At 46.5% G+C, this 19,287-nt stretch overlaps 1 protein-coding gene across 1 annotated transcript in view; it reads right to left on the bottom strand.

Annotated features, from left to right (window-relative positions):
* CFH (complement factor H) overlaps positions 1-19,287 on the bottom strand; it is a 1,163,637-nt gene that overhangs the window by 506,652 nt on the left and 637,698 nt on the right. Inside the window, exon 16 of the mRNA XM_075322035.1 lies at positions 6,635-6,817. Within this exon, the coding sequence (XP_075178150.1) occupies positions 6,635-6,817 (183 nt within the window). The remainder of the gene's footprint in view (positions 1-6,634; positions 6,818-19,287) is intronic.

The raw sequence follows: 19,287 nt of genomic DNA, 5'->3' as shown, positions 1-19,287 counted from the left end.
GGGGGTGGGACAACATGAAGGGGAGGAACTACAGGAGGATTCATATGCGCAAGGGACAACAACATCACCAAGGTCCAGACGTTCATCATCACCAACGCAGCAGGCATGGGACCATGGGGGACAGGGATCGACAAGGGCGCATAGTAGCAGGCGAAATGTTGAGCAAGGTGCAGGAGAACATGAAGAAATGGAGGACGAACTGTCCATGGACATGGAAAACTCAGCGGATGAGGGAGACCTTGGTCAAATTTCAGTTGAAAGAGGTTGGGGGGAGATGTCAGAGGAAGAAAGAATGGGTAGCATCTCTATGCCACAAACACAGTGTGGACTTGGTCCGCATGGCTGCGCAAGACACATGAGTGCCTTTTTGTTGCACTACCTCCAACATGACAGTCGTATTGTCAAAATTAGAAGAGATGATGACTACTGGATTGCCACACTATTAGATCCCCGGTACAAGTCCAAATTTTGTGACATAATTCCAGCCATAGAAAGGGACGCACGTATGCAGGACTATCAGCAGAAGCTGTTACTCGATCTTAGATCCGCTTTTCCACTAAACAACCGTGCAGGTGCAGGGAGGGAATCTCCCAGTTGTAACTTGACAAACATGGGACGGTCTCGTCATCTTCAACAGTCTACCCGTACCAGTAGGACCGTATCTGGTGCTGGTAACAGCAATTTTATGGAATCTTTTCATAATTTTTTTAGACCCTCTTTTGCAAGGCCACCAGAGACAACAAGTCTGACACATAGTCAACGGCTGGAGAGGATGATACAGGAGTATCTCCAAATGAACATCGATGCCATGACTGTGCAACTGGAGCCTTGCTCCTTTTGGGCTTCAAACCTAGAAAAATGGCCAGAGCTCGCAACTTACGCCTTGGAGATTTTGTCGTGTCCAGCTGCCAGCGTTGTCTCTGAACGTGTCTTCAGTGCTGCTGGGTGTGTGCTGACAGATAAGCGCACGCGTCTGTCCAGTGACAATGTGGACAGACTGACGTTCATCAAAATGAACAAGTCATGGATCCAGAAGGAATTTACAACCCCTGTGTCATCCTGGGGAGAGTAAATGCTTGTGGATTTGGAATGTGCTTGATGCAAATCTAGCTGTGAAGTGTACAACTAGGGCACAAGTGCTGCCACTGAATGGGTGGGTGTGTGTGGGGCCCAATTTTTGGAAAAAAGGGAGACTCCGCTTGGAGTAACCCTTGCTTGCTGTGTTTTTAAAAGAAGCCAAGATTAACAGAGCTGGGATCAGGAAAGACTTTATCTACCTACCCCGGTGTCATCCTGGGGACGGTTAATTATGGCGTATTTTTGAATGTGCTTGATGCAAATCAAAACATCCTGTTTGCAACTAGGGCCCAAGTGCTGCCACTGATGGGGTGGGTGTCTGTGTGGCCCAATTTTTGGAAAAAAGGGAGACTCCGCTTGGAGTAACCCTTGCTTACATTGTTTTTAAAAGAAGCCAAGATGAACAGAGCTGGGATCAGGAAAGACTTTGCTACCTACCCCGGTGTCATCCTGGGGACGGTTAATTATGGCGTATTTTTGAATGTGCTTGATGCAAATCTAGCTGTGAAGTGTACAACTAGGGCACAAGTGCTGCCACTGAATGGGTGGGTGTGTGTGTGGCCCAATTTTTGGAAAAAAGGGAGACTCCGCTTGGAGTAACCCTTGCTTGCTGTGTTTTTAAAAGAAGCCAAGATGAACAGAGCTGGGATCAGGAAAGACTTTGCTACCTACCCCGGTGTCATCCTGGGGACGGTTAATTATGGCGTATTTTTGAATGTGCTTGATGCAAATCTAGCTGTGAAGTGTACAACTAGGGCACAAGTGCTGCCACTGAATGGGTGGGTGTGTGTGGGGCCCAATTTTTGGAAAAAAGGGAGACTCCGCTTGGAGTAACCCTTGCTTGCTGTGTTTTTAAAAGAAGCCAAGATGAACAGAGCTGGGATCAGGAAAGACTTTGCTACCTACCCCGGTGTCATCCTGGGGACGGTTAATTATGGCGTATTTTTGAATGTGCTTGATGCAAATCAAAACATCCTGTTTGCAACTAGGGCCCAAGTGCTGCCACTGATGGGGTGGGTGTCTGTGTGGCCCAATTTTTGGAAAAAAGGGAGACTCCGCTTGGAGTAACCCTTGCTTGCTGTGTTTTTAAAAGAAGCCAAGATGAACAGAGCTGGGATCAGGAAAGACTTTGCTACCTACCCCGGTGTCATCCTGGGGACGGTTAATTATGGCGTATTTTTGAATGTGCTTGATGCAAATCTAGCTGTGAAGTGTACAACTAGGGCACAAGTGCTGCCACTGAATGGGTGGGTGTGTGTGTGGCCCAATTTTTGGAAAAAAGGGAGACTCCGCTTGGAGTAACCCTTGCTTGCTGTGTTTTTAAAAGAAGCCAAGATGAACAGAGCTGGGATCAGGAAAGACTTTGCTACCTACCCCGGTGTCATCCTGGGGACGGTTAATTATGGCGTATTTTTGAATGTGCTTGATGCAATTCTAGCTGTGAAGTGTACAACTAGGGCACAAGTGCTGCCACTGAATGGGTGGGTGTGTGTGGGGCCCAATTTTTGGAAAAAAGGGAGACTCCGCTTGGAGTAACCCTTGCTTGCTGTGTTTTTAAAAGAAGCCAAGATGAACAGAGCTGGGATCAGGAAAGACTTTGCTACCTACCCCGGTGTCATCCTGGGGACGGTTAATTATGGCGTATTTTTGAATGTGCTTGATGCAAATCAAAACATCCTGTTTGCAACTAGGGCCCAAGTGCTGCCACTGATGGGGTGGGTGTCTGTGTGGCCCAATTTTTGGAAAAAAGGGAGACTCCGCTTGGAGTAACCCTTGCTTGCTGTGTTTTTAAAAGAAGCCAAGATGAACAGAGCTGGGATCAGGAAAGACTTTGCTACCTACCCCGGTGTCATCCTGGGGACGGTTAATTATGGCGTATTTTTGAATGTGCTTGATGCAAATCTAGCTGTGAAGTGTACAACTAGGGCACAAGTGCTGCCACTGAATGGGTGGGTGTGTGTGGGGCCCAATTTTTGGAAAAAAGGGAGACTCCTTGCGGTGTTTTACATGACTTTAGAAGGGCGTGCCATGCCTATATCTGTGTGTCCTCCTCTTTTTCCTTGTCCAGCTGTTTTGTTTTCGCATGAGTATATGTCCTTGTCACTTTCCCATGTGTTGTGAGTTGTTTGTCACCTTTTGGACACCTTTGAGGGTGTTTTCTAGGTGTTTTTCTGTGTTTGTGATTGCCTGCCATTGTTTCCTATGCAGTTCGAGTTCGGTTCGTCGAACGTTCGACGAGCCGAACCCGAATGGGAGCTCCGTTCGGCGAACCGACCTCGAGCCGAACCGGGACCGGTTCGCTCATCTCTAGTCTTCAGTGGTTGATACCTTTCAATGGCTAACTGAAAAGATGGTAATAATAGCAAGCTTTCAAGACTACTCAGGTCTCTTCTTCAAGCTCAATATAACACAAAATCTGAAGAGTCACTTATTTATACATACACAACAGGACATGGAATGGGGCAGTAAATAAAACAAGTTATATGAAGCGGAACTATCAGTATGGCAAGAAGACAAACTGTTGTAGCCATAAATATTGCTGCAGTTCAGTGTGAAAGTTTTATGGTCCTCTGATTGAGGTCTGGTCCAGAGCTGTGATGCCCCCCCAGATGGTCAGAGGAGCACATCTCTTAATTGATGTAAAAATACATAAATTCAATAGGTGGCGCTGTGCTAGAGTTTGTCTCCTTTACTGGAGAGACAATTTGAATATTTCCCAGAGGGGCATTGCAGCTATAAGTCCCCTTACCTGGCAGCCAGACTGGCTTGCAAAGTCTCCTTAAGGAGAATAGTGTTCCCCCGTGGTCCCCACATAGCTTTCTCATGAGCCAGATCAGACACCCCCATACTTTGCACTGACGAGGGGCAAGCACCCCGAAACACCGTGTCTGCAAATTGGGATTCTGATCTGGCTTATATATCCTGAGTCATATTGCAAAGGATTGTTGAAAATCCACTTGTGACTTTTAGGATCGCAACTTCCAATAGGTGGCGCTGTGCTAGAGTTTTTCTCCTTTACTGGAGAGACAATTTGAATATTTCCCAGAGGGGCATTGCAGCTATAAGTCCCCTTACCTGGCAGCCAGACTGGCTTGCAAAGTCTCCTTAAGGAGAATAGTGTTCCCCCGTGGTCCCCACATAGCTTTCTCATGAGCCAGATCAGACACCCCCATACTTTGCACTGACGAGGGGCAAGCACCCCGAAACACCGTGTCTGCAAATTGGGATTCTGATCTGGCTTATATATCCTGAGTCATATTGCAAAGGATTGTTGAAAATCCACTTGTAACTTTTAGGATCGCTACTTCCAATAGGTGGCGCTGTGCTAGAGTTTGTCTCCTTTACTGGAGAGACAATTTGAATATTTCCCAGAGGGGCATTGCAGCTATAAGTCCCCTTACCTGGCAGCCAGACTGGCTTGCAAAGTCTCCTTAAGGAGAATAGTGTTCCTCCGTGGTCCCCACATAGCTTTCTCATGAGCCAGATCAGACACCCCCATACTTTGCACTGACGAGGGGCAAGCACCCCGAAACACCGTGTCTGCAAATTGGGATTCTGATCTGGCTTATATATCCTGAGTCATATTGCAAAGGATTGTTGAAAATCCACTTGTGACTTTTAGGATCGCTACTTCCAATAGGTGGCGCTGTGCTAGAGTTTGTCTCCTTTACTGGAGAGACAATTTGAATATTTCCCAGAGGGGCATTGCAGCTATAAGTCCCCTTACCTGGCAGCCAGACTGGCTTGCAAAGTCTCCTTAAGGAGAATAGTGTTCCCCCGTGGTCCCCACATAGCTTTCTCATGAGCCAGATCAGACACCCCCATACTTTGCACTGACGAGGGGCAAGCACCCCGAAACACCGTGTCTGCAAATTGGGATTCTGATCTGGCTTATATATCCTGAGTCATATTGCAAAGGATTGTTGAAAATCCACTTGTGACTTTTAGGATCGCTACTTCCAATAGGTGGCGCTGTACTAGAGTTTGTCTCCTTTACTGGAGAGACAATTTAAATCCATGAGACACATTCATTCCTGCTCTGAATGTGTCAAAGGTCATCATACGTTTGTTCCAGTCATGCGTACTATGAAGCCAGGTGTAGTGTGCATGTCCGGAAGTCCAGGGACGTTCTGCAGACATCCGTACAAAGCCGAAAACCAGTGGTGGCAGCAGAGAGGTAAGCTTGACTATGCCTCTGATGCTGCGTATTCATTAGTATGTTAGCACGCTCATGTGGGCATGCTAACATGCTAAGGGGGATAACTAGCCAAGGGAAGTAACGCCATTGCGACTAGTCCCTGCACTCAGAATATCATAAAGGATCTTTAGAAATATGTTTTCTAAAGATCTCTTTATCTATGCTTTTATATGCTGGGACAGTTAAGCCCGCTTTACACGCTGCAATATATCTTACAATGTGTCGGCGGGGTCACGTCGTAAGTGACGCACATCCGGCATCGTAAGGTACATTGCAGGGTGTGACAGGTACGTGCGATTGCGATTGAACGAAAATCCGTTCATCGCATATACATCGTACCTTTCTCTAAAATTGAACGTCAGGTTGTTCAATGTTCCCGAGGTAGCACACATCGCAGTGTGTGACACCCCGGGAACGATAAACAGATCTTACCTGCGTCCTGCAGCTCCCGGCTGACAATGCGGAAGGAAGGAGGTGGGCGGGATGTTTACGTCCTGCTCATCTCCGCCCCTCCGCTTCTATTGGCCGGCTGCTGCGTGACGTCGATGTGACGCCGAATGTCCCTCCCACTCCAGGAAGTGGACGTTCACCGCCCACAGCGAGGTCGTATGGACGGGTAAGTATGTGTGACGGGGGTTAATCGTTTGTGCGGCACGTACAATAAATTGAATGTGCCGCACATACGATGGGGGCGTTGCAAATCGCATACGATATTGTATGCTAAATTGCAACGTGTAAAGCAGGCTTTAGGCAGGGATTAGCAATATACACCCAGAAATGCTCATGCTTATGGGTGCATATTGTATGTGACAGGTTCACTTTAAGGGGCAAAAACCTGACAACAGATTCCTTTTAAAACTATGTTTCTATTTCAGAGCTTGAAATGGTATAAATATAGTTCTAGGAGACTTAAATGTCATTAACATAATTTTAGGACAATTGGAGGATTTGGAGTACACCCTGTTTACAGCAAATTGATTTGCTTTGAATCCATTTTCCAGGGCAAATTTGGTAAATCTGGAAACTTTCAAATGTTTCCCTCAGCACTGGTGTCACTTTATCCTCGATGAGCATTAGGATGAGCTCATTAAGATTATTTCATAAGAATATACTTTATCAGATTATAGGTAAAGGCAATAGATGCTCAATTAAAAAATATATCACAGTTAACCGTGGAGCACAAGTTTCATCAGTCAGACACAAATAACTTGAGACCAATGTGAACTGTGCCCAAACCCAATAAATACTTGGAATATACTAAGAAAACCCCCCAAATACAAGATATGAGGTCTCCCAATTTTTTATGACAATACTTCTATGAAGGGTATTATATTTGGAAACATCTTGCAGAGTTCTTACCTGTGCATTCTGGGGAACCTGACCACTGTCCATTCACACAAATAATTTCACTTGACCCACTGATATGAAATCCGGGGTTGCAGTCGTATTTTACAACGTCACCAGTTACATATTTGTCTTTTCTAGAGTCTGCAGTTAAGTCACCATTACTTATGCTAAGTTGACTCCTGCATTCTTTTACTCCTACAAAAAGAGAAAAATATTACATTTTTATTACATTAGCATGCTGCATATCCCATAGCTGCAGGTACTGTGCATTATTAACACTTAAGTAGTCACCTACAATCCCTAATCAAATTGTAGCTATTTTAGTGTGGCGCCCTGGACTAGCCAGGTCGTCACAGGTAACACAAACACACCCCACCCCCATTAGACAGTAACATTAGCCAAACACAAAACCCTTGTTGCCTCCCTCCACGGTCTGATGTCCACACCAGGTGGGGCGGAGCCAAGCAGTTGGCCCCGCCCACCGAGGAGTTCAAAGGCCTGGAGGCGGGAAAAGAGACAGATCAGTTCAGGAGGTTGAAGTGAGAGGAGTAAAGTGAAGGGTGTCTGGGTTTGTGGCCCAGGCACTGACAACAAGGTTGGCAGAGAAGTGGTGCCCATCTGCAGGAGTGGTGGATCGACGCGGAACCGTAGGACCGGGGACGGGCGACGGCCCGCCGGTACCGACCGGGGAGCGAAGTGAAGCCAGCACACACAGGCAGGGCCATCGGACCCCGACTAGGCTTGGAGTTGCCGTCAACAGTCAAATCAGAGTGTGACAGGAACCCCAGGGGTTTCCTAACAGCCAAAGACCCGATTGAAGGCAACCGCCCACACCGTGAGGGTATACAGCTACCGCCTAAGGCTAGAGACCCAAGGGCTAGTGCCTGTGGGCAAACGGGCTCCTCTGGCACCCATACACCGGGGAGCGGACTACCGTTGGGAACCCATCGTAGTCAAGACAGTACACTAAGGTGCTGGGAAAGACAGCCGCCATCACCTGTCCGGGGAGAGACACAGCAGCCGGCTGCGGGACCCGTCCATCCAGCCGTTTGGTTTAATGAGGACTTTGTGCATCTCTTACTGAGTGAGTACACCCATGCCATCCGGCACCGCGCCGCGCTGTCCCTGCAACCCTGCACCTCACCAACCCTGTCTCCCGTCACACCACCGGGCCCCGGGACCACCGACCCCTACCCACGGAGGGGGAAAATAACATCCCAGCTGCTCCATACCATCGCTCCCGGGATCCCCGTCACCAGCAGCAGTGGTGCCCATCTTCACCACAACCCGTGGGTGGCGTCACGGACTAAATTCCCCCCAACCCAACCACCCTTTTCACTCACGGGCGAGGAGCGTCGCTCGAGTCCCCGGATCCGGCCCAACGCTCGAGCCACCGAGCAGCAGCCGCAGCACCGCCGGACCCGAGCGTTAGCGAGTGCAGCGCAGTGGCGTCTTCCCCGCCCGCGACATTGGCATTAACAAAACGTGGAAATAATGTAAACTTTATGTGGAAAGTCATGTACTATGACTGATATAAAGAGCTATTACTTGACTTTTCAAAAATGCAGCAATCTCTTTATTTTTTCGATCAATGCTTTCCAAAAATCAAAACTTTTTATGTTACCCTAGGTGTAAACTTGAGGAGGGGTTGAAGGAATATTTGTAATCTTCACTGCCTGCATTTTATGGTCCATATAATACTTATTAAATAAATTGTAATAATTATTTCTGGGTGGAATAGAAAGAAAAAAAATTCTCACTTTTTTATGTTTTAAATTTCACGTCATTCATCATATGATTAAAAATATGATGGCACCCTATTGAAGAGAATCTGTCACCAGCATAATGTAGAGACAAACCCTGATTCCAGCGATGTGTCACTTACTGAGCTGCTTGCTGTCATTTTGCTAAAAATCAATGTTTTTTCCTGCTGCAGATCTTGCAGTTATACAGAGCTCATGAATATGCTGGACTACCTGCAGCACACCAAGTAGTAATCTCCTGTTGATTAAACAGTGATTTTATCAAAATTATACTAGTAAGCAGCCCAGTAAGTGATACATTGCTGGAATCAGGGTCTCTATCACTAAATTATGCTGCTCTAAGATTAGGCGGCAAAAAATGGTGACAGATTCCCTTTAAAACTGTTGTTTTGCATGCCAGTTATAATGAAAGGGGCCACTAGAATAAGATGTGACTAATTCATTAATGGGTACACTCAGCTAAACTCGCTTATAACAGAGTTGGTGCCTCAGGATTGGAGGATTGCTGATGTGGTACCGTTATTTAAGAAAGGTAAGAGGGTAGATCCAGGCAACTATGGTCCAGTAAGCCTGACATCAGTAGTGTGCAAGGTTTTTGAGGGCATTTTAAGGGATGACATGCAAAAATATATTGCAGAAAATAATATAATAACTGACAGACAGCATGGATTCATGAAAGATAAGTCGTGTCCAACCAACCTGTTGGGGTTCTATGAGGAGGTAAGTGCAAATCTGGATATTGGTAATGCAGCTGATGTGATTTATTTGGACTTTGCAAAGGTATTTGATAGTGTACCACATAAAAGCCTTATACTGAAGCTCCAGAAGACTAGGGACGAGGGAAAACTATGTGCAACTGGGTAAGGAATTGGCTAAACGATAGGGAACAAAGATGGAATATTCTCTAAATGGGCTATTGTCAGCAGTGGGGTGCCGCAGGAATCTGTGCTAGGACTGATTCTTTTTAATCTCTTTACTAATGACCTTGTGGATAGGATTGATAGTAAATAGGGATGATCGAATACCAAAATATCCGCTTCGACGAATATTCGATTTATAGGTCACCACTATTCGTGTGTTCGCAAATATTCGACGCCCAATGTAAGTCTATGGGAAACCCGAATAATTTCACGTTGGACCTAAAAGTGACCTGTAGTGACTGAGGAAAAGGCTGAAATGGATGGGAAAAGGCAGAAACAGTAGGGGCACAGCCTGTAGAAGGTGCCTCACTGCATTTCTAGTGTCTTGGAATAACGTGGTCAGAGCAGCACGCGGCGTTTACGTAGTCGCCAGAACAGCTCTCAAACCAAAGTAAAAGAGGGGAAATTGATAATAACCAGTTTGTAGTGCCTAATAACTATAATAAAACGGAAAATCAAGCCCCAACCTAAAAAAAAACACTTTAGCATCTCTCTGTCTGTCCGTCAGTCTCTCTCTCTCTCAGTTGATCAGTCGGTCTCTCTATCTGTCTCTCCCTCTCCCCCACTCTCTCATACTGACCGATCACCGGCGCGGCGCTGCACGGCTGTCACACTGCTCCGGCGGCTTCTCCTGCTTTTGAAAATGTTGGCCGCTCATTATTCCAGCTCGAATTCACTGCTTCCCCCGCCCACCGGTGCCTATGATTAGTTGCATTCAGATAAGCCCCCACACTAAGTGACAGATGTCTCACTGCAACCAATCACAGCCGCCACTGGGCGGGTCTATGTAGTGTAGTAAAATAAATAATTTAAAAAAAACGGCGTGCGTTCCCCCCCAATTTTGATATAAGCCAAGGAAAAGCTACATGGCTGAAGGCTGGTATTCTCAAGATGGGGATCCCCACGCTATGGGGAGCCCCCATCCTAAAAATATCAGTCAGCAGCCGCCCTGAATAGCCGCATCCATTAGATGCGACAGTCCCAGGACTCTATGTTATTTGGAATAAAAGACAAAAAAACACCCTCTTTCATTACTTTATTAAAATCTTCAAATACCCCTCCAGGTCCAGCGTAATCCACACGAGGTCCCACGAAGCATCCAGCTCTGCTACATGAAGCTGACAGGAGCGGCCATAGAACACCGTCGTTCTGTGTCAGCTCCATGCAGCAACTGAAGCGAGTCGCACTGTCAGTGGTGACGTCACTCAGGTTACCTGTGGCCACAGCTCTCAGGTGGAGGACTAACCTTAGTAACTAACCTGAGCGGGTAACCTGAGTGATGGCATCACTGATTGCGTGGCTCACTTTAGTCACTCAGGGGTAGGATGAGCGAGCATGCTCGCCGCTACTCTGTGCTCACCCGAGCATCTCGGTGCTCACCCGAGCATCTCGGTGCTCACCAGAGCATCTCAGTGCTCGGTATACTCAGGGAGCTCCAAGTACCTGCGAGATGCTCGGGCAGATTCTCGGATCCCCCTCCCTACATGTGGGTGCTGTTTACAGAGTCAGCCCACATGCAGGGATTGGCTGTCACACACTGTAATGGCACAGCCATGTTAGTTGTGGCATTATATCGATTGGCTGGCCACACAGCATCATCAGCTATATGACACCTGACGGCGCTGTGCTTGCAGTGTGATCCACAGTCAGCTAGTGTAGGGGGAGGTGCTGCTAAGCTAAAGACAGATTTGAGACGTGACGTCACCACTGCCATAGTAATTTACCAAGCGGATTACTATAGCATCAGTGATCTCCGATCACCTGATTACCAGAGCCGCTATGCATTGGCTTCTGCAGGAGCCACAGGAGTTAACTCTCTGTTTACCGGCGCCGCTATTCAGTGGCTCATGCAGGAGCCCCCGAATAGCAGCACCGGAAATCAGCTGATCGGAGTTCACCATTGCTATAGTAACCCACTAGTTCAGTTACTATGGCAATGGTGGCAGCGGTGATGTCACCACCTACCAACCCGCAGTATTTGCTCACTCCTTGAGTGATTACACAGCACGGGCAGCAGCTGCATTCTTTCTTCACTGTGTTTTGTCATATAGCAGAGCTGCATGGGTTGAAGAAGACAGAAGAGCAGGATCGTGGAGAGTTTGAGAGGGAGTAATAAAGAGGGAGTCCCTAAGTGTGTTGTGCATTTATTTATAATAAAGTATTTTTTCCTCTGTGTGGTGTCTTTTTTTAACCCTTTATTGGAGATTCTTGATGGCCGGGTCAAACTTGGACTGACATTAAGAATCTCAGGCTTAATACCAGCTGGTAAAACAAAGCTGGTATTAACCCCTTATTACCCAGTGTGCCACCCGGCACCAGGGAGCGTGCCACCCGGCACCAGGGCCACTGAGTTGGATACAGCGCCAGAAGATGGCACTTCAGTGAAAGCGCCATTTTCTGGGGAGGCTGTGGACTGCAATTCACAGCAGGAGGGGCCAGAAAACTTGGGGCAACCTGCACAGCGGATTCCAATCCCCAGCTACCTAGTTGTACCTGGCTGGCTGGACACAAAGATTGGGCCAAGCCCACGTAATTTTTTTAAAACTTATTTCATGAAATTCATGAAATAATTTAAAAATAAGGGCTTCCCTATATTTTTGGTTCCCAGCCGGGTACAAATAGGCAGCTGGGCGCTGGGGGCAGCCTGTACCTGCCTGCTGTACCTAGCTGGCATACAAAAATATGGCAAAGCCCATGTCAATTTTTTTTTTTAAATCATTAAAAAAATAAAAGAAAAAACCCAAACACATAACCCTAACCCAAGGGTCAAAATGAAAGTATCAGAGCAGATGTTTTATTCGTCGGATACCGAATGGCGCGAATAGCCTGTTATCCGTCGAATACCGAATAGTGACGAATACATTCGCTTATCCCTAATAGTAAAGTGTCAATCTTTGCTGGTGACACAAAACTACGTAGGTTATTAAAAACTGACCTTGATAGTACAATATTACAAAACGATCTGGATAAGGTATAAGCGTTGGGTGTAAAATCCCAGTCATATGTAAAGATAATTATTTTTATTAATATATACTGCTGCAGATAAGCTAAAGACAAATAATAATGCATATCACCTATAGTGCAAGTATATGTAATCATATAACGTACCCCTATATGCACTGTATGGTATATAGTCATTGCACACAATCCCATCAATACGGTATAGCAGCACATGTGAACATTATAAATAAATCATAACAATATGGCCAACGAGATTCACCATGCATATAAGTAGATCTGTTGCAACTACTTAGACAAATGAAGCAGATAAAACCAAGCCGTGTCCATACAGAAAGAACAAAAAAACACCTGTACACGGGCTAACAAAGAGGGGTGAAGCATAACATATCATCCCAAATTGCACTAAATATTGAAAAATGCCCTAGCAACATTCACATGGTGGGAATAGTCCCCAGATAACCATATAGAGCCATGGGTGAGTTTGCAGAGCTGTTCACACATTCTATTCTATGGGTATCAGAGGTCTGCTCCAAAAATTCCCAGTCTCAAGAGGAGGAAAGCATCTGCACTGATGCTCAAGATCTTTGTCAGTTGGATCCTGCCCAGACAAAGTAGGGTCCGAGCTGGATCCCGACCCTCATCAACTGAAGTTAACCCCCAGAGGTGGAGGTGATGATGATGAGAGTCAGATTCCTGAGGCGCACAAGTTATTTTATGTGATGTCAGGTCATGAAGAGGAGGAATAGGATAACATATAGTCTGAAGATAAAGTTGTAGATCCCACTTGGTGTGAACAGAGACATGCAGCTGTATGGCTCAGCAGATGAAGAGAAGAAGGGGGAGAAGTAAGCCAAGGAGGTTACAATGGCAATTCCCATACTAACATGTAGTGATGTAAACATAAGAAGCACTGCATCCTCAGCCACAACTCTGGCTGTGGCCATCAGCAGTCATGGTAGTACACGGCATACTTACATAACAGCTTACATTAAAATAAATAAGGACACATAGACAGTGTATGGATGAAAAGTGGCTGTGATGGTTTATTAAGAATTAAAAAACGTGAGGATGGAAGACACTCACCAGTTTTTTCTTGCAGAAAAATTCAGATTTATTCTTTTTTAAGGAGGATAAACATCCTAGGAAGGAGGGGGAGAGGGAGACATAGAGCACACAGACGTCAGCTGTTTTGCACCGGCAGCCGGCGCTTAGACATGTAAAAAATCTACCCATTGGGATAATCCTCAAAACAAAATTTAATGAACCTAATAGAGACTGCAAATCCTTCAAAAAAGTTTTTTCCTTAACCATCATAGCCTCAATCAAACGCATAACCTTAGTGACTTGCTCTGTAGGCAACAAACACTCAATTTTTTCTGAATCGATTATAATCCCTAAAAATTCTAACCTGCAACACGGAAACACCGTCTTCTCATCAGCTAATGGAACTCCAAACAAACCAGCCAGATCAATAAATTTACTTAACAAATCGTAACAATCCGAAGAATTACTATCTCCTATAAACAAAAAATCATCTAAATAATGAATAACTCCCCCAAACGGTAACTCATACTGTAACACCCATTGCAAAAAAGATGAAAAGGCTTCAAAGTACAAACATGACAACGAAAAACCCATAGGTAAACACATATCAAAATAAAATTTTCCTTCAAAACAAAAACCTAATGAATTATAACCTGATGGGTTCACTGGCAATAAGCGAAACGCCGCCTTAATGTCGGCCTTTGACAATAAAGCATTTTTCCAAAACGTCTAAGTAAATCTACTGCCATATCAAAAGACGCATATTTTACTGATGTACTGGAAGAATCAATCTCATCATTTAGGGAACATCCCTTAGCATAAGATAGATGATGAATGAGTCTGAAACTGCCCATCTCTTTTTTGGGTACTAATCCTAGGGGGAAACTCTAAAATTAACAAATGGGGGAGAACTAAATGGCCCTGTGACTCTACCCGCTTTTACTTCTTTTGTAATTTTTTCATTCACAATCACAGGATACTCCTTCACTGACGCTAGTGTACCGCCCCACGGCCTCGGCTGCGGCCACCGAGCCACTCGGATCCGTGCTCCTGTTCTACGGGTGGTAGCTTGAGCCTCTCACGGATCCGGGGGTCACGTCGCTCTGCAAGGGGGTTGGCGTTACACACAGGGGCATGCGGGTATTTGGTTTTTGGATGATTGTTCATGACGCCACCCACGGGTTGTGGTGATGGACACCACCACTGCGGTGAAGGTACGGGAACTCCCGGGAGCGGTGTAGTGGCGCAGCTAGGTGTTGACCCCTCTGTGGGTAGGGGATGTTGGTCCCGGGGCCCGGTTGTGCGAGGGCCAGGGTGCAGGGCGCAGGGTTGCGGTGCAGCGTGGTGCGGTGCCTGGTGGCACTGGTGTACTCACGATTAAACCACACAGAGTCACTGGTAAACCAAAAGAAGATATGAATGGGGCCCGCAGCCGGCTGCAGCTTCCTAGTCGGGTTGGCAATGTCCACCTTTCTCCTGCACCTATGTTGTAGTTTGACCACTGTGCCTGAGCACTGGTAGTCCGCTCCCCAGCGTATAGATGTCGGAGGAGCTCCTTTGCCCGCAGGCACTGGCCCTTGGATCTCTGGCCTTTGGCGGTGGCTACTATCCGGACAGGTTGGGCTGTTGCCTTCAAACGGGACTTTGGTGGGAATGAACTCCTGAGGTCCAGACCGCAATCAGTTAATTCAACTATGGTGGTGGCATATAGCCTAGTTCGGGGTCTGAGTACCCTGCCTGGTGCTCCGGTATCCTGTTAGCTCCCCGGTTCGGTTCCGGCGGGCCACTACCCTGTCCCAGTCCCTTACGGTTCCGCTGGTCGTGTTCCCGGTCTCCTGAAGGCGGCCACTGCCATCTGCCTGCCTGATTGTTTGGACTCGACTGCTCTCCTTGCTGACCTCTACTCAACTCCCTCCATGATATCTACGTGTTCTCTTCTTTGCTTCTTTCTCCGCAGGTTCTTGTCCATCACTGCTTCAGCCACGGACCCGGTTGTTTCTTCAGGCGGTACTACTGGCGTAGTCGCTGACTCATCCCTATCTGCTATCGCCGACGGAGTGGAAACTTACAAACAGGTTCTCAGCCACTCTTCGCCTCCCCGTTCACCGATTCTTCTCAGCAGCTGTTGCAGGAGCTCTTCCATACTTCTTCAATCTTCATCAGCCGGACTGACAGCTGACTGATCAGATGGACTTAAATACTCTTTTTTCCCGCACAAATTTCTTGAACAACTAATCACACCCTGGAAAATTGTTGCGCAACAGCTGATATAAACCGGTTCTCACCAGCTGCCCGCGTTACCTCATAGCATCCAGTAAAATTCAAAAATATTAACTCTAAGTTAACCTAACCTGCTTGTAACTTAAACCTGTGATGCCTATGCGACCATGGCAACCCCCCGCTAGATGCTATGGGTTTTTTTTCATGAGTCTGCAGTTCATATGAAGGGTTACCTAACCTGTGCCTTTTTTGAGACCGCAAAGGATGACCCAATTTTCATTATCTGCCAACATTGTAAATAACAGCTCAATGAACGCAAAAATTCAATAATTCGACTGTTATATGCATGAACATGCGCAAGCAACATGCATTACTGTGGAAATCTTACTGCGTTAAAATACAGACTACGGTGCCTACCCAACCACCGGCTGCCAAATTATCTGCATTTGCTGCTTCTTCCTCCTCCTGCATCACCGTCAAAACTACTCTCACACAGGTGTCTAACTGCAGAACCTCCACTTGTTTACCTGCTATACTTGGAGTGAATGAGAGCCCATCAGCTGTTTCAGAAGTGACCACACTTGGTGTTTTTGACCCATGTGAGACACCGAGTCCACATCCTTTGCGCTGCATGGACCATACCTCCCTGATGTGCAAACACACCATGGGGAAATGGAGAGGGGGTAATTGATGTTTCTGTCCTGCTGTCTGCCTGCAATGTTTTTAAATATCAAGACTCCAATATGGGTCTTCAAGTTCTGTCTTCTCTGCAGTGCCAGCGTTCTGGGTACAAGAGGCCTATATGTGTAAGTCATGCATCTGTTGATTTTCTGAAATGAAAATGCCAGCCCACCTCCTGTGTGTAAGTCAACACAATCAGGCAGTGCTTAAATTAATATGCATTGGAGAATGCAGTCACACAGCTGCAGATTTGTGCACTACTATCAAGGCCCAATGTGATCAATGGCTGTCTCCACTGAACCTGGAGCCAGGGAAAGCCATGTGCGATAATGGTGCAAACCAGGTGGTGGCACTACGACTCAGTGACATCACATGTGCATTGCATATATCAACCTGATTATACAGAAATTTCTAGCCCAATATCCCAGGCTGGATGTGTTGCTTCAGAAGGCACAGTCACTCTGTGCTCACTTTTTAAAATTGAAATGTTAAGCCACATCCTGTGTGTTGCATGGACCATACTTCTCTGCTGTGTAAACACATTATGAGGAAATGGGGGGAGGACAATTGATGCCACTGTCCTGCTGTCTGCTTGAAATCTCAAGACTCAAAGATAGGTTTCCAAATTGTCTTTTGTCTGTATTGCCAGGGTTCTGGAAGCAGAATACCTACACCTGTTGTTAAGGCATCTCTTGATTTTTAAAATGAAAGTGCCAGCTCACATCCTGTGTGTTGCATGGACCATACTTCCTTGCTGTTGAAACACATTATGGGAAAATGGGGAGGGGGGGGGGGTAATTGATGCCACGATCCTGCTGTCTGTCTGAAAGATTTTAAATCTCAAGATTCCTAGATGGGCCTCCAAATTGTCTTTTCTCTGTATTGCCAGGGTTCTGGGAGCAAGAGGCCTACACCTGTCACTTGTGCATCTCGTGTTTTTTAAAATGAAAATGCCAGGCCATATCATGAAAGTGTCCAACACATGAGCGCATTCTTGTTGCAATATTTGTAACATGATGTCCGTATTGTTAGTATTAGAAATAGTGATGACTACTGGGTTGCCACTCTCTTCGATCCACGGTACAAGAGTAAATTTAGCAAGATGCTTTCCCCCTGGAAAGGAACGTGAGGATACTGGGGTATTAAAACAAGCTTCTAGACCATATTAACAGTAGTTTTCCACAAGACAGCAATGAGGCACACAGTGTGCATTCTAGAATTTCAACCACGGGAATATTGCATCATCAGCACAGAAACAGCAGCAGTAGTTCAAGTGGCAGAAGCAATTTCTGTGAAGTTTGGCACACATTGTTTAGACCATCACATGTACCAGCAGAACAGAGTAGAACTCTGAGATATAGTGAACGACTGGAGAAGATGGTGCAGGAGTACCTAGAGCTCAATATCAATGCCCTAAGGGGAGGATTGGACCTTTTTTGGTCTTCAAAAATGGAAAAATGGCCTGAGTTTACCAGTCACACTTTGGAAGTTTTGGCATGCCCAGCAGTCACCGTTCTCTCAGAACGTGTCTTCAGCACTGTTGGTGGCAAATTGACGGATAAGTGAATCTGGCGTAGACCGCCTAACCTTCATAAAGATGAAAAAGTTGTTGATGTCCAATGACTTTGCTGCCCCAGTCCCAGACTGTGCAGACCAGGCGATAGAGTAGTTCCAAGGTTCTGGGAGTAAGAGGCCTTTGCCTGTCTGTCATCTTGCTGTCTCTGGTGAAGGTAGAAATGTTAGTTGAGCCCTTGTTACAGGGCCGGTCCAAAACATCCATGTTGCTTTATTGGATTATTTGGGGTCTGTGTCAATTGTTGCCATTTTTCCTGTTGCCTGACCTTAATTTTTGGAAATGTGGACACTCCAATTAGAGTCTCTAAATTGTGTCTGGTCTCTACTGGCCTAATCCTGTCACTCCTCAAACTATTTTTTTTTAAAATTGAAATACCAGGCCACCTTCTGTGAGTTAGGGGCCCTTTGCCCACTACGACATCGCAAGCTGATGCTGCGATGCCGTGTGCGATAGTCCCCGCCCCCGTCGCAGCTGCGATATCATGGTGATAGCTGCTGTAGCGAACATTATCGCTACGGCAGCTTCACATGCACTCACCTGTCCTGCGATGTTGCTCTGGTCGGCGAACCGCCTTCTTATTAAGGGGGCGGGTCGTGCGGCATCATAGCGACGTCACACGGCAGGCGGCCAATAGAAGCGGAGGGGCGGAGATGAACGGGACGTAAACATCCCGCCCACCTCCTTCCTTCCGCATAGCTGGCCGGGACGTAGGTAGGAGATGTTCCTCGCTCCTGCGGCTTCACACACAGTGATGTGTGCTGCTGCAGGAACGAGGAACAACATCGTAACATCGGTCTTTCCCAATTCATGGAAATGGCCGACGCTACACCGATGATACGATTACGACGCTTTTGCGCTCGTTAATCGTATCATAAATGATTTACAGACTACGATGTCGACAGCGACGCCAGATGTGCGTCACTTTCAATTTGACCCCACCGACATCGCACCTGCGATGTCGTAGTGTGCAAAGTGCCCCTAAGTCAACGCAATCAGGCAATGCTGAAATTAATGTGCATTGGAGAACACAATCACACAGCTGAAGAGTTGTGCACCACTATCCAGGCCCAGTCCACTGAACCTGAAGCTAGAGAGGGTCGTGTGCGCCAATGGTGCAAACTGCAACATCACATGTGCATTGCATGGCTTACGTGCTCAACTTGTTTGTACAGAAAAGCCTAGGGCACTATTCTGGCTTGGATGCACCACTGCAGAAGGTACGGTCACTGTATGCTGACTTTTTAAATAGAAAATGCCAGGCCACATCCTGTGTGTTGCATAGACCATACCTCCCTGCTGTGCAAATATGCTATGGGAAAGTGGGGGGTACAATGGATGCCACTGCCCTGCTGTTTACCTGAAATGTTTTTAAATATGAAGACTCCAAGATGTGTCTCCAAGTTGTGTCCTATCCATACTGGCAGGGGTATGAGAGAAGCAGTCCTACACTTGTCTCTCATCCACCTCCATATTTCTTATGTCAACAGTCAAGGAAGCTAA

Source organism: Anomaloglossus baeobatrachus, chromosome 8, assembly GCF_048569485.1.
Source record: "Anomaloglossus baeobatrachus isolate aAnoBae1 chromosome 8, aAnoBae1.hap1, whole genome shotgun sequence".
In the NCBI taxonomy this organism is placed as follows: Eukaryota; Metazoa; Chordata; class Amphibia; order Anura; family Aromobatidae; genus Anomaloglossus; species Anomaloglossus baeobatrachus.
This window is presented reverse-complemented; position numbering and strand designations above follow the sequence as displayed.